The sequence below is a fragment of the Euprymna scolopes genome, chromosome 12, assembly GCF_053919585.1.
Source record: "Euprymna scolopes isolate OS-2025 chromosome 12, ASM5391958v1, whole genome shotgun sequence".
NCBI lineage: Eukaryota > Metazoa > Mollusca > Cephalopoda > Sepiida > Sepiolidae > Euprymna > Euprymna scolopes.
In genome coordinates this window covers 50,145,104-50,161,743 of record NC_136493.1, presented here as the reverse complement: position 1 = coordinate 50,161,743, position 16,640 = coordinate 50,145,104, and the positions used below count along the sequence as shown (strand labels likewise).

Below are 16,640 nucleotides of genomic sequence, written 5' to 3'. Positions count from 1 at the left end.
CTATCATGTGAAGTTATTTAAAATCACTAAACTAAGCTGCAGTGCTCTGTGGCGTAGTGGTTAGGGTGCTGGACAATTCACATTATATTTTCACGTTCGCGCCGACCTACCATAGTGGGTTTTTTTTTTTTTTTTTCCTAAACAACTGGAATGGACTTTTCTTGGTGGCCGAACTGTTAACGTTGCAGATGTTTTTTTTTGTTTTTTTTTTCACACTTTATTTTCCTACTTTTACTCATGACTCCGGGTTTGATCCTTCCTACTTACCTACCCTAACATTTTTTAAAACTCCCCCCCCCCCGTCCCGGAAACAAACACTCGGGCAACGCCGGGTACCCCCGCTAGTATATATATCTATATATATCATAGTGGGTTGTGGAGTTATCTCCCCTATTTACATATTATGAATTTATAGGTTTAATCTTTTGTTGAATATTATATCATTGTCGGACAACCAAACGTCTTTAACATGCCTTTTTTATTGATTTTTCTTGCAGGAATCAGCTGGGCTATGATTGTTGTGTCTGGATTAATCAATATGTATTACAGCGTATTGATTTCTTGGAGTCTTTACTATTTTGGAGTGTCTATCATTTTTCCTTTACCGTGGGTCTGTGATAATGGAATCAATAATGGTTAGTGATTTTTTTCCTTCTTTTTATCATTATTATAAATTGTTCCAAGAACTTCAAATTTGTGGAACTCTCTTTCTGCTGACTGTTTTCCTCCTACCTTGTTTGGAGCGATTTTCATTAAAAACAAAAAAAATGTACCTAATGACAAACCTGTTCACTATAGGAATCGGGGACAACATAGCACTACCACATTGCTACTGCCTGGTGAGGAATGTTTGGACCTGGAGGGAGGGAATTTAAATTCCGATGATATTGCAAGAGGATGGGTAGAGGATATTGATTTCGAGGACCATTAAGAATGAGATTCTAATTAGGGATCAGTTTTGCATATAAATGTAATGTAAAATGATCATCCACTTTCTGACCAGATAGTGTTTAAACGACATGTAACTGCTTTTTTTTATATATAGATGAGTGTTGCCAACAAGATTAAGAGTTAGTTGTAAATGTTAAGAGAGGGTTTTCTATTTGGGAGGAATGGGGAGAGTGGGTGACGGTTGTCACGTGAACTTAGGGCTAGTAGTAGAGTATTAAAGATTGTATTTGGTGGGGAAGGCAAACTGGACTTAGGGTTAGTAGTTATTAAGAGAGTGTTTATTTTGTTGACCCCCTTCCCACCTCCAAATAGAGCACACACAATTTATCTTCCTTAAAAAAATAAAATATTGAAAATATTGCTATCTGGTTCGATATTGTCCTGGATATGCGTGATCATCTTATATTAAATTTATATGCAAAATTGATCACTATTTCTAAATTTGAATATAATCTTTTGTTTGCTTGTTTGTTTGCTTGTTTGCTTGTTTGTTTGTTTGTTTGCTTGTTTGGTTGGTGCGTCTACACTATCAGAACGAAATTTTGAAGTCGATAAATGCAGTTTTCAGATAAAAACAATGGTTTCTACTGGTTTTTTTGGTCAATTCTAATAAATTACAATGTTAGCTTCCAAATTATGCAATCGAAATTATATGAATATTGCTGAATTATTAAAAAAAACAAAAAAAAACAACTTAAATCGTGTTAGCAGGTAAAAAAATGCAGCCATCTTGTTTAAATCGAAGCGGAAAATTACCTCCCTTTTTTAACTCTCCTGTGTTTTACATAAGCAAATACGATCGTTTTCTTCAAATTCTATTTTCTTTAATAAATAATTTTCTACCTTATCGATTTTCGTAATTCTTGGATATAATCATCTTTAAAATACGAAGAATGCGCAAATACCATTGTTTTCATGTAAAATTCAGTATTACGATTTTCGAAATTTCGTTCTGATACGTTGTTTTTTACGCTCCCCACTCTTCAGATTTTTCAAGGTGTTCTCACGTAATCGCCTAAAAAGTAAAATCTTAATTTGGAGGCGTGAGGGAGGGGGCGGTACGGAATAAGCTGAAGATTCTCATTTACAAATTCCCTCATTTTTCTTTTATAAGATTTTTACAGGTTACAAAATATATGACGTAACTTCTGACCCCCACAGGTACTCTAATTATTAAATAATAGAAGACAGTCTTTACCTTTGCCTATGTAGGAGATCCTGCTATAACCTTGTCGTTGTGGGGAGACGTTTGAATATCATCGGGTTTTATTTTTTTATTGTCAATTAATACTGAATGAAATACTGCAGTGTTTAAAATGGGCATACTGCTATGGCCGTAAAAAGTTACCCCCCTTTACAAAATGGATACAACAAAAAGGGAGAGAACTGTGTCATCACTGCACGCATTTATTTAATTCTAATTTAATTAATCAACCGTTTTAAAATACTTTGGCCTTCTTTTGCCGATTTTTTTATGATAAAATAATTCATCCAAGATGCCCACTTTTCACCTTTATTTTAATCAAGGCCTCACCAAAGAAACCATTCACTCCATAAAATCCGCCCAATTAAATTTTTTATGACTTGAGTCCCCTCTTCCATTTAGAGATCAACTCGCTTATTTTCAATTTTAAACATATCGAAAAACACTAGGAGGTAAAGTTTTTTTAGAAGACAGTAAAAGGTAGCCCTTTTTTTTTGTTGTTGGCTTATTCTACATATTATTCTAATGAAAAAATGTATATACCGTATAACTCCTATAATTTGAACATCCGCTTCGTTCAAATTAGAGGATGCTGTTCAAGTTTCGTGATGCACTGAGTGACTGCTGCAGTTAACTTTAATTTTCTAAGAATTAAGAAATAGTAAATGAGATTCATTGTTATACGATACTTCAAAATGCCTCCGCTCGATTTGTTTACACAAAGAGCGTCGCTTAATACGCTAATGGCTGTTTGTATATTATTTTATGACTTCCCAATGTTCTCAGCCCAAGATAGGGAGCATTAGTTCTGTTTCGCTTTTTCACAGCTCATCAGTGCGGCTAGAGAGGCAACTGCTTCAAGCCAGGATATATATATATATATATATATATATATATATATATATATATATATATATATATATATATATATATATATATATATATACAGGGTGACCCCCCCCCAAAAAAAAAGCTAAATAGCGGCCATCTAGAACATATGCTGTAGAACGTAGAAAAAAGGCCAAAGACCCTAGTGATTTGATGTGATGTTCGGAACATAATAAACTAGTTATGACCAAAGTTTTATTTCATTCGGACAAAACACTAAGAAACGGGGCCTAATTAGAGTTGGGGCTCGTTTTTTGGGGGGTCACCCTGTACACACACACACACACACACACACACATATATATATATATATATATATATATATATATATATATATATATATATATATATATATAATTACTAGCAGGCCGCCCAGCATGGCCCGGTCGCAAAATATGCTTAAATATGATATTTTGATTAATGCAGATTTCATATTTATTATTATATTATATTGGACCCAATATATAGTAATGATTTAAAAAATTAAAAAAAAAAAAAATAAATAACTCGTGTGCCATCACAGAGAATCGAAACCAAAACGTTTAGATTACGATTTACTTTTTGCTTTGAAGTTAATGAGTTGCAAGGCTAAAAATTAAAACATAGCAACTATGTTATGCATGCATATTTGTATTCAACCTTCACTTGGCAAATTCCACTTTTTTAATTTTCACACTTTTGCACCGATTTTCCCCGGGTAAAACTCAAATATAAAGTTTCATATGAATTTGAATATCCTATATATTAAGTTTCATGTCTGTAGCCCAAAAACTGATAGAGAAGTTTTATAGGTAAATTTTTTTAAACAAATATATGCGCATACATAATATATATATATATATATATATATATATATATATATATATATATATATATATAGAAAGAGTTTTGTGTTTACTTTAATCATTTTACGCAAGTAGTACACAAGTATAAATCATGTAGAATATCTTCATGAATATAATTAAACGTAATATTTAACTAAAGAGGATCATCCCATAAGAAAACTGAAAAATCTAATAGGGGATTAATTAAAATGAATGTTTAAAAGAATATGCAAATTAGCTAGAACTTTTGCAGATGAATGCAATATCATATATAAGAAAAAAATTTTTTTCTTTTTAAATGAATAGAAAAAAAAAGTTTTTTTATATGAATATCAATACACACACACACAAAAAAAAACAAATTATAGGAGTATAGATGTTATAATTTAAAGTATAGTATTGCACTCTTCTTTCTCTTTCTTTTCTTTCAACTCAGTCTGATCAAAGGTCATTACTGAATACTACTGGCCACACTGCACATTAAGCTAAATAAGATGTTTTGAGACTTTGGAATGCTAAATGTTTGTCAAAGATCCGTTCTCGGCATTCATCAGAAATTGAGCCACTTCGGTAACCTTGTATCTGTTGGGCGGTGGTATTGATCCTGCGTAGTCTTAGATCCATCCTCCCAGGTCTTGTATCCCGTCTTTGGGGTGGAGTAAGTTTACTGCTAATCGCCTGAGACCACCCGATTGGGGAATGTCAACAGGATTGTCTAGGCAATTTTTAATAGGCAACAGTGTTCATCCTTTAGAGGTGTTGTTTTGATTCCGGCTGTCTGTCCTTAGTCAAAGGAATAAAAGTTTTCCTAGACTTAATGTAATGTCGTCCAGGAACCAACACGTTGTAGCCTCAGTCGCAAGGTAGATAAAAAATAGAAAAAAAACTTCAACTCAGCCTTTGCTTTTTTTGTACAATGACATTTATTTTTTTGCTTTCCGCCCCACATAACTTCTCGTTACAGCCATGACATCTCTTACAGGGATTGTCTTCTGGAACGTGCTCTCGCACGTCATCCACGTCTCTAATATGTTCATCTTCTCGAATATGCTCTCTCCTCGTCATTTTGCTCACGACTTAGCGCAGATAGCTATATGCAAATACTATGTTACACTAAAGCAACTGTTTATTTCGTCCCAATCCAAAATCCCCTTTTTAGGGAGCTGAACTTCATCACATTAAAAACTGACATGTTTCTAACTTTGTTCTCATGAAGTGGAAAGTAAAAATAGGAATATCTTATACCGTCTATATATATATTGTTAGCCGAAGGAAAAAGTATTCTGATATCGTTTGACAAATGTGGACTTTTTGAAGTTTCACAATGCTGCCATAATATTGTAATAATGTTGGGAATGCCTGATCAGTCGGGCTCATGAAAATAGTTGATTATTGATAGATCAGTACTATGAAAAAATTAAGAACTATAATTAATTCACAAGTAAATTGAACAAACATTTGTTAAATTGTGACTTGAAGACGACCATGTTGTAGTCTATGGGGAAAAATTCTCATGGTAACGTGTTCCACATGTTGGAAGTTCTAGGAAAGAAATTCTATTTATGGAATTTCCACTTGATTTTTGGTATAAAAAGGAAAAAAGGAGAATTCTTTGAAGTGTTGGAAGAAAGATGAATTCTTGCTGTGTGGGGAATCAGAGCTTGATGGAAATATCAATTGAGTAGAAAAAGACTCAGTCGACTTTTCACAGTTCAAATTATATATGTCTTTAGTTGTATGTATGTATGTAGTTGAAAGTTTCAATGAGATTCCAAACTGTATGCCGAGAAAACTCACCTTTGTCTATATTATTTTGTCACCCATTCAATGATTTGAGAAAATTTCTGCTGTTTTTTTTACGTCTACTTAAACATTTTCTCCAATCTTTTATTTCTGTTATTTCTGTAACTATTTTTTTTTGTTTTGTTTTAATCTTTCCTGTAACTCTTATCATTCTGTTTCAATTTTATTCCCGTAGAATGCTTGTTCTATTGCAAAGGTGGTTGTTCATTTTGTTGATGCTTAAAAATTCTTATAATTACGTTCTTAAAATCCTCCATATTCTGTCACTCTAAATCCGTATTTTCCCATATATATATATATATATATATATATATATATATATATATATATATATATATATATAAACCTTAATAAAAAAAAAACAACTTATCAGCCATACTAAAAAGATAACGCTAATCCAATATGTGTAAACCCAAAGCCCAACCAACCCTCACCAATAATAAAACAGATTCCTGAATCTATCAAGAGTAAACTTAACAAAAATTCTAGCGGTGAAAATGTATTTTAGAAATCCAGCAACATCTAAAACACAGCTCTAAAAATAGTGGATACCATAATATTGAAATCAAATACAAACAGCAGAACACCAATAGGCATAAAACTAAAAATAGACGAAAAAAGATTATAATTTGGTATACACTGCCCAATAACCAAATGGTAAAAAACTCATAATAGTGGAAAAAAAAACAGGCCAGCATGTGTAGAAACCAGTGTAGACTATGTTTGAATGAGTAATGAGCTATCCTAAATTTTCAAGAACCCCAACATTTATTAAACTGCAGACGTGAAATAGCAAAAGTATGTATACACAAAGTAAACTTTACCTTAGGATAAAAAGTAATGAACTACTACTACTACTACTACTACTACTACTACTACTACTACTACTACTACTAATAATAATAATAATAATAATAATAATAATAATAATAGTAACAATAACAACAACAAAAACGATAATTATAATAATTAATAAACAAACCATACTCTAGTATAACAGAACATGTAAATAAACATTAAAAACTAGGTCATCTACGGTCTCAAAGAAAAGAAAAATATTCCTACCACAACAGCAAAGAAATATGTGCGAGCGCTCATTGATTACAATAAATGAGTATGTGAATAATTACGAATCTGACTGGCTGACTAGCAAACCCAGTATCACAAGGATATATAAAAAAACTCAAAGCAACATCAATTCCATGCAATAGCCTAATAAATCCTCACGAGGATGAAACACAGAAAATTCTATGCAGCTTGTCCCATATATATTTTCAAAACTATATATACACAGGCAGCAAAAAGAAAGTCCGCACTTGTAATTTTTTTTCAAAAATTGCAAAATTAAGCTAAATTTAATGTGACTGTTTAAACAAATTATACCTAATTTAGTTGGCCTTTTATTCCTCTATAATTTTACCTGTTCATATTTGACTTTTAGTTGAAATATTTTAGTCTCTATGTCAATTTAAAATATATATATATATATATATATATATATATATATATATATATATGATAAATATGAATTCCGAATCACGAAAAAATTGTTTCTCTTTACCTCCAAGATGACTGCCTATGTCTAACCTGCATGCAAAATAGGGGAAAAGAAAGGAAGATTTTTTTCTTTTCTCCCAAGATAAAACAATACTGTAAACTCAAAATCCAAATGAAACTTTACTGTATTTGTAATGCCCATCACAAAAACTGGCTTGGATTCTCTACTTACACAGATGCAGCAGGCAGCGCAACTCATAGCTTCTCTGTATCTCACTCCCTATCGCACATTGTTACTTTTCCAACCCGTTTCCCTGATCAGGAAGAACAACACGCATCACTATTAGATCTGTTTTTGACCACAGTTCCTGATGATTGTGTAACGAAAGCCGACAGCCCACTCGGGAACGCTGATCATGCAGTGATAATGGTTGAAATCGCCCTAAACTCTAGACCCAAAACTGAAGAGCCAGTGCTCAAAACAACGAGATATTATAAAAAGGCTGACTGGGAAGCCATCAAAGATCTTATCAGAGATGCCCTATGGGGAAATATTTTTTCTCTTCCTGCTGAACAGTGCGCAAATGAGACCACTGAATGGTTGAAAACAGCAATGGAAGCACATGTTCCCATGCGGAAATTTTATAGCAAGCTTCAGTCTCCCCAATGGTTTACTTCGACATGCGCAACTGCCATTGCTCAAAGGAAGCATGCATACCACAAATTTAACCGACATAAGTCCAGCTCAAACAAACAGAAGAATATAGAAGCTAGAAGTAACGTTAAGAAAGAAATAGTGACAGCTAAGAGAGAATTTACTGAAACCACTAAAAAACGCATCGAAGCACAAAAATTAGTAACTCGTGACTTCTGGAAAATCTACAACAGTGTAGTAAATAATGGGCAATCAACAATTCCCTCGCTAACCAACAATCATGAGGTTGTTTGCTCAGCAACCGACAAGGCTAATATGCTTGCCAGCCGGTTTGCCTCAAACTCCACACTGGACCTTTCCCCCCCCCCTGCCTGACTTTCCTTTGCCGACAGACGCCATGCTAGACGATCTAAAAATCGCCCCAGCTCAGGTACACGCTATCATAAAAAACCTTGACACTTCAAAAGCATGTGGACCTGATCTCATCCCAGCTGTGCTATTAAAAAAGTGCTCAGCCGAAGTAGCTCCAGTTCTCTCTAAACTCTACAACAAATGCTTTCCGAACTGTTGGAAACCTGCTTCTGTGGTACCAATATTCAAGAATTCTGGCGAAAGAACTGACCCATCAAATTATTGCCCCATTAGTCTCCTCCCACTTTTCGCCAAAATATTTGAGATCATAATCAACCATGCTCTAGTCCGGCACCTTACATATGCTAAACTTCTGACGGACAAACAATATGGATTTAGACAAGCCCGTTCCACAGCTGACATCCTCACTGTAATCTCTGAACGTATATATCATTCACTGGACAAAGCGGGGGAGGGCAGAGCAGTAGCTCTAGATATATCTAAGGCTTTTGACAGGGTACCGCAAAAGGGTCTCCTCAAGAAAATTAAATCATACAGTATCACTGGTAGAATACTTAACATAATTAAATCCTTCTTAGATAAGAGAAAAATCAAGGTTGTCCTTGATGGTCGTACATCTAAACAGTGTGATATAAATGCGGGAGTGCCTCTGAGGTCTATCCTTGGACCTCTATTGTTCCTAATATTTATTAATGACCTCCCCAACAAAACTGCCTCTGAGATGGGTATATATGCTGGTGACACCACACTCTAAAACAGGCATGACAGGAAAACAAATGAACACATATCTAAAGAAATGGCAAACACACTAGAGGATGACCTCCAATCTGTAGTGGAATGGGGACATAAATGGATGGTCACATTCAATACTGCCAAGACTAAACTGGTTTCCTTCAATAATTACAAGAAACCTTCTATGCCACCAATAGCAATGGCCAGTGACTCCCTGTCTAAGAGTACATCTTTCAAACTGCAGGAAACATGAGTTGGAACAATTATATTGAAAACATTGCCAGGGCAGCTGCGAAAAAGGTAGGCTCTCTCTACCGTGCTAGACAACTACTAACACCCGAAAGTATCCTGTACCTCTATAAGGCCACCATTCGCCCATGTATGGAGTATTGTTGTCACATTTGAGCTGGTGCATCTGCTACTAGTCTCTCGCTCCTAGACAAGGCTCAAAAAAGAGTCACCAATCTGATAGGCCCTAAACTGGCATCTAAGCTTCAGCCTCTGTCCCATCGACGAAACGTTGCATCCCTCTGCCTGTTCTACAAGTATTTTAATGGTGAATGCTCTGACAAACTGCAGACACTTGTGCCCCCATGACGTAGACACCCTCGACAAACCCGACAGGCAGCTAAATCCCACCCCCACACAGTAGAGATCCCTAGATGTAAAAGATCTTTCTACTCCAGTAGTTTCTTCCCCAGAACCGCTAAACTCTGGAATTCTATTCCAGGTTCCTGCTTCCCTAACTGTACTGACATGCAGAAGTTCAAGTGCAACGTGAACCGACATCTTGCTTCCCAAATCCCAACATAGTGCCCCAGTAGTTGCTGCCCCTGATAGTAGCCCCCTACACCAAAGTGGCAATGCGCCTTGTTTGGGGTGAAAATGTAATTAAAAAAAAAAATTTTTTTTGAATTAATAAGCTTTTATTTTTTTTTTTTTTAGTTGAATCATATTGTGTCGAATAAATTCACCTCATAAATTCACATTCTTATTAAAGTGAAAGCCAAAAAAAAGTCGAAACTTTAGACAATTCTCGACACAAATTTTGCATAACTCTGTTTTTTTCCTTCTCCACTTGCACGTAGCACTCTTTCTAAAATAAATAAATAGATAAATAATAATAAAAAAAGAAGAACGTTACTTGTTATCATGTCAAAAGAAGGAAAAAATCCTGCTCACGTGATTACGTGTCTTTTTAAAAACATTTACATGACCTTTTTATTTCCATTTATATATTTGTTTAAGCTTTTTTGTCAGTGTACTAAAAGCAATTCAGTTGATTACAACCCTTTCTGCGTGTTCTTTACATTACAATAGTACAACCCTGAATCCGATGGCGCAATACTACACCGTTCAATATTGTAAAACTGAAACGAAGCTATTCTGCTTGAAAAGGGCGCAATTTTCTTCTTATTCATATTTATATCGATTCTTTGCTTTAAAAAACTAAAGTTGTTTCTTTGTTTTTCGATATTTCGTTGATATTATTTAGTAAGAGTGTTTAGCAGAAAAGCCAACAAACAACTACCTGAAAAAATAAATATGCAAGAAATAAATGTTACCATAGTCAATAAAAGTTCTGTTCGTGTTTTTTTTGTTTTGAAATAGTTTTTAATGCTCTTTACTTGAAATAATTTCAGCGAACCGAAATTAAAACGAAATTTGAGGCGATAACTACTTAAATGAATTTTTATATAAACTACACATGCCATAATTGAATATTCCTCAAGCACAAAATAACGGAAAAAATTAAAATATGTTTATAAATATTCCTTACGTTGACGAAACTCTCTTAAATTGTTAACACAGAATGCTCAGGTGGCCCTCTTTCAAATTGGAAACGGGGCTCTCCATTTCAAAGTCGCTGCCATTTTGATTTTTTTAAAAAACCGGTTCGTGAATTAAAAAAATTTTTTTATAAGCCACTTAAAAATACAAACCAATGAATTTTTATTGAGATTGTCGGACTGACTTCCTCATCTTGGTTGTTATAGTCACAACGTTTCGGCCGTTTTGCCCTCCGGCCTTCATCAGGTGTTTTGTATCGAATTGGGGAACCGTTTGTTAGTGACATATGGACGTTTGTTAGGGTTTCCTAGTGACATATGGCCGAGTAGTCCTAGAAGTTGTATCAAAGTTTACAGTTACCCAAAGGTGCTGAGTTCAATCCTGAACGAAGGCAGTGAAAAGTAACATTCAAAACAGAGAATCAGCAACTATGTCCCAGAGCCTAGCTGGAGTCCGAACACGGTACCCCCGTAATAATAATAATAATAAAAGGTTGGGTTCGAGACTCCTAACAAACGGTTCCCCAGTTCGATACAAAACACCTGATGAAGGCCGGAGGGCAAAACGGTCGAAACGTTGTGACTATAACAACCAAGATGAGGAAATCAGTCCGACAATCTCAATAAATGAAAACACCTCATCTCAAAAATACAGACAATTACAATGAACTTTTCTACCATAAAAGTAACTTTTATTGACTATGGTAACATTTATTTCTTGTATATTTATATGATTATATATACATAACATTTTCTCTTTGTGAGGAAATATCATTTTGTTGGTCACTCTTGGCTACGAATGGAAACAATGTTGATATAAAAAAAATATATTTTGGCGAAAATTATCTTTACTTTCATCATATTTTGCTTAGGGTAAAAAATTTTGAGTATCAAAACCTATCTCTTTACAACCCCTTCCTTTTCATAACCTATCATACTTTCATCAATCACAGTCCATTTTCTGTACTTTTCTTGAACCCAGTCAACGAGGGGTACTTCTGCTAGTATATATATATATATATATATATATATATATATATATATATATATATATATATATATAGTAATGTGTTTGATAATTCAAATTAAAAATTAAAAATCTGTTTCATAAGAAGGAACACAACAACGTCAATAATTTGTACGATCGTTTCGGAAACGATGTTTTTATTGTGATAGACAATTAAGCCACGGACAATAATTTTGACATATAGTTTTTTTTAAACAAAGTCTACTCATCAGCAAAAGTATTGGGTAGGTTTTTTTTTATATATATAAAAGACACCATAAATAAACCTAACATTTTTAGTAAAGCAGAAGTATCTGGAAAAAATTAAGATAAAAAGGAAAATAGTTACTTATCAATGTTGATAAGCAAAGTAATATGGATTGAGAATAAAAAATAGAATAAAATAATAAATCTGAATTTGGTTTAAATATAAGGTTATAATGATATGTTTTTAACAAAAGTTAAGCATTATATATATATATATATATATATATATATATATATATATATGACTTTGTTGTGTTCCTTCTTATGAAGCAGATTTTTAATTTTAATTTGAATTTTAAATTATTAATCACGTTACTTAATATTAAAGTAGCTCTAGAATATTTGCGTATTGAGCTTATTATATATCTGCATCACAACGCGCACTGTTTTTTCTTGTATTTTAATTAAATTAGTAAATTAAGAAATTATATACATGTATACAGTTTGCTATAATTACAAACAAAAATAATAAAATAACGCATTATATAATCGTTTAGAAGTACTTTCTAGACTCAATCATTTTCATGAATAATGGTTTTTGATGAGTAAGGAGTAAATATGAAAAAAGTCTGACAAGAATAAGGACCTCAATCGACCGACAAAAATTACATTGCAACTGAAGATGCGGTAATTTTCTGTAATTATCACAAAAATTATAGTATATATATAATTATGTTATCAAAGAGTAAATTTTTAACAAAGAAAAACTTACCAAGATATAAAAGGCTCCGCATTATCAAAGGGAGCAAAGGCAATAATTATTAAATGAAAGACGAGGAATAAAGGTTAAATATAACTTTATTATACCATCAGAACAATAAGGAAAAGTTAAGGGGAAAATTACAAAAAGACCTCTTTAGCTCATATATTTTCTTCTTTTATTATCGGCTCTTCTTTACTGATCCCAATTATTTCATAGTGACCTAGATTTATGAAATATTACCTACACATATGTATTACACTTCCGATTCACCCTTATATGTTGTAGCTACTTTTAATTACTATTTACTATTTTATCCTATTCCTTGATTCTCATTTCATTTCTAAATGTCATTAAGCCAGTTTTTCTACATTTGCGTTTTGTATAATTCTAGCCCTTCTTCTCTTCTGATGAGAAGTATTTAGCTTCGAAATGGCGTGCTCTAAAGAGTTTTTTTTTTTAATTTTCCCCTTTACTTTTCCTTATTGTTTTGGTTTTGGTGATATAATAAAGTTATATGTAATAGCATGTTTTAAACACTTCTTTTTTTCTTTCCTCCAGGGAGTAGTTCAATTTGTGGATTGGCCAGTCTGTTGAAGAATACACCACGCGGACCAACTCAGTCGACGACTAATTTTGCTCATGAGATGAATAAAACCAATAGCAGCCTGGCTTCAGCACTTTACCGCTTACCGAGCGGACTCTTTTTCCAGTAAGTTGACGGCCAAAGTTTTCACTAAATAGAAGGTGGTGGTGGTGGTGGTGGTTACACTTAGCATGTATTAAGAAATGCTAGTGTAGTAAGACTAGTAAGACGAGGCGTACATAAAAGGCATTAGTAAAGGACAACATGAATATATAAACAAAGAATTAGAAAATTTGATATTCTGTTAGCAACGTATCGGTAGATAAATTAGTTTTCAACGCACGTGGTAGCGGCTTGCTAAAATTCGCCATGTATTAATTTTGTTATTGCAGACAAGTGTCGCAAAGTAAAAGGCAGTTAAGAAGCAATATGTGGCACAAAGACATTTCATCTATTAATGGTTTGTCCACGACACACTCTAAATACATTGTCATTAATCTCTTAACATAATATTTTGATTGCAGAAATTCCCCTCTAGACAAAAGTACCGTAGATTTACAACAACAGATGCCACATACAAATTTGTTATGTTTAGACTATTAGCCACTATCTTATGTAACTTTAGGACAACATTTTAGACACATTTAGTCGTTATAATAAAATCCTTCATTCCAAACACCGTTCTTAACAATACTCAAAGAAGTGAAATGAAAAAAGTTGTAATTGTTTTGTTTTACACGTTTAAAAAAGACGGCATAAAACTGGAATTTAATTTAATAGTACTGGTGGAAGATTTGAAAATAATAGGAAGACAACAAAGTAGATAGTTAGGGCTACTACCTGTGGTCCGATACTGGTTAAATGACTCTACATGTGAAGCTATCCCATCGCAGGTCACCCAAATGTGACCCGTTCTCATCCTTAGCAGGGGATCCTTTGCAAGGTATCTCAGCATAGTAGGACCCATCAATCAATTTGGTCAGAATCAATTTCACCTTCGGGTTGATATGCCGCTGCTTCGTCGATCTGTCACACTGGAAGGGGATCAATCTCATGCACACAAAAGAAAGACAGACTAGGTTAACTATTCTACTGATTAATTCAAGAAAAATGTACAATATATATACTTATATAAAATTGTCTGTATTTTGCCAAACTCCACTGAGCCAAAAAAAAATAACAATAGATTTATTTCTCTCCCAAGATGGTGGTGGAAGGACGTGGGAAGAGACAGGAGTAAAGACCTTTCGATTGTATTTGATTCTCTCAAAGTCTTCGTTCGATCTGCCAGTTTCAGCACGGGGACTTGTTTATGTAGTGAGGTGACAGGGTGGACCGGGGCCGATTCCTGGATCAATCGCAACTAGTTGCGTCACCTCAGAGGGGGTCCCCTCCTCCTCAGTTGCACCTGTGGATTGCAGGCGCTATTCTCACGATCGGAAGGTTAACCCCATGACCTCGTCGGGCTAGTAACTGCACTCAAAGGCCAAACAACCCTGCGTCATCACTTGTTAGCATCAAAAACGAAATTATGTTTTTGTTACGACTCCCACAGTGACTGAAGTTGTTTTCATACAATAATAGAATTTATAAATCAAATCTTACTCTCAGGAAAGTTGGTTGATGTCGCCCGGGTACACAACGATACTTCATGAATAAAACAATCGTATCTGCCTCGCATTCTCGAATGTTTCAGAAGTTTCAGTCTCCCCCCAGTGGGAAGCCTAATCGCTCCCTGCGACGGTCACGTCACAACCACTGATTTTGAATACTCTAAACAGTTTGTATACAGTAAAAATCCCTAACTTCTAAAACTTTTGTTCTTACTTTTCATTATTATTCTAATGGACCATTTTTCGTAATTTTATTAATACTGATTTACACATTTCCTTAATTGCTTTTTTTGCATTCAAACATTACCTGCATGTTTTCACCCAAAACAGAACTAATCACCAGTGAAAGTCAGATTATTTCATTACGGCTACGGCCGCCAGTGTCCTAATTTTTCAATGACAGCCGTGGCCACCAACAACAACCGTAGTTTACCTTTTTTCGGGGTGGGGGCAAACTTCCACCGAGCAACGCCGGTTAATGGGTCCTGCTAGTATTTAAATAAAATATTGTAAAAAAGAGCTAGAAATTTTTTACTCTATAATAAAATAGTCAATCGTGGTTGTTTCTTTAGGTCATCATAAACGATAATAATAATAATTAATATTAAAAATTGTTTGGTTTGTTTATTTTTTTGTATTTCCGTGTTTTTCTTTTTGTAACAAGAATATTAAATCTTTAATATCTTTTTGTCTACCAAGAAAAAGGGGCAGACCTTATGAAGAGGGCACCGTAGATGTTTGTTTTTCTTTTGGATCACCATAAAAATGATGATGATGATGATTCATATGACAATTCCAATATTTTATATGACTAGATAAATTGCGAGGGCAAAAGCTGGTGGGGCATAATTTGTTTTCCCGTCATTTTGGTGAGGAGTGCACGAATATCTACCTCTCTCCCACCGCAAGGAGATGTGACACAAGGTCGGAAGGTAGGATGAATGAGCCAGTACACCGATCCTGAAAAAATAAATCGAACGCCTCAGACAACAAGCGATAAACTTGCTCCACATGAAAGCCAAGAGGCAAGGCCTCAGAGGGTGGACCTTCTAGGGCTCACCAAAGCATTTTAATCAGTCCGACAGTTAAAAGGCTGCCAAAATGGCCCAGTCCCTGTCAGATTGATTTTCACGGTTCGAACCTCGACTGGCGTATTACAAAGTAGAATAAAAACAGGAAAATATGATTTCTTTCTCATAGTATTAACGATAGTAGTAGTAGTAGTAGTAGTAGTAGTAGTAGTAGTAGTAGCTGTTGTTGTTCTCTCAGTCAGTTTATTACACCTTAGAAAAATATCTTAAATACATAAACAGGTATAAATAATGATAAAAAATGTGTTGAAATTGGAAATATTGTTATCATTTTTATATTTAAACTAAGAGGGTTTGATTATTATTTAAAGGTTTTTAAATATGAATTCTAGTAGTAGAAATAATTCGCGCATACGTTATTAGAATTAATTATATTTTTAAAAATGATATGAATATTTTACATTAGATCCGAGTGTGATAAAAGAATGCTCAATAATATAGATAGAACATTAATATAAGACAAATCGAAACGATAATACGATAAAATTTACGATATTTATTAGTTGATCAAAGAATATAAAAAATCCTCCTTAATTCATCGACTTTCAAAAACAAGCACTTCTCGTCAGAGAAAATAAGTAGTAAAATAAAATAACAAATAATTAGTTTGCATAAATTTGAAAGCGAAAGACATTTTACTATCTGTCAAAAGAAAAACATA

At 33.9% G+C, this 16,640-nt stretch overlaps 1 protein-coding gene across 4 annotated transcripts in view; it reads left to right on the top strand.

Annotated features, from left to right (window-relative positions):
- LOC145291281 (uncharacterized) overlaps positions 1-16,640 on the top strand; it is a 682,583-nt gene that overhangs the window by 404,282 nt on the left and 261,661 nt on the right. For all 4 annotated transcript variants that reach the window (XM_080136928.1, XM_080136924.1, XM_080136927.1 and 1 more), the window contains exons 4-5: positions 498-635; positions 13,251-13,401. In XM_080136928.1, the coding sequence (XP_079993054.1) occupies positions 498-635; positions 13,251-13,401 (289 nt within the window). The remainder of the gene's footprint in view (positions 1-497; positions 636-13,250; positions 13,402-16,640) is intronic.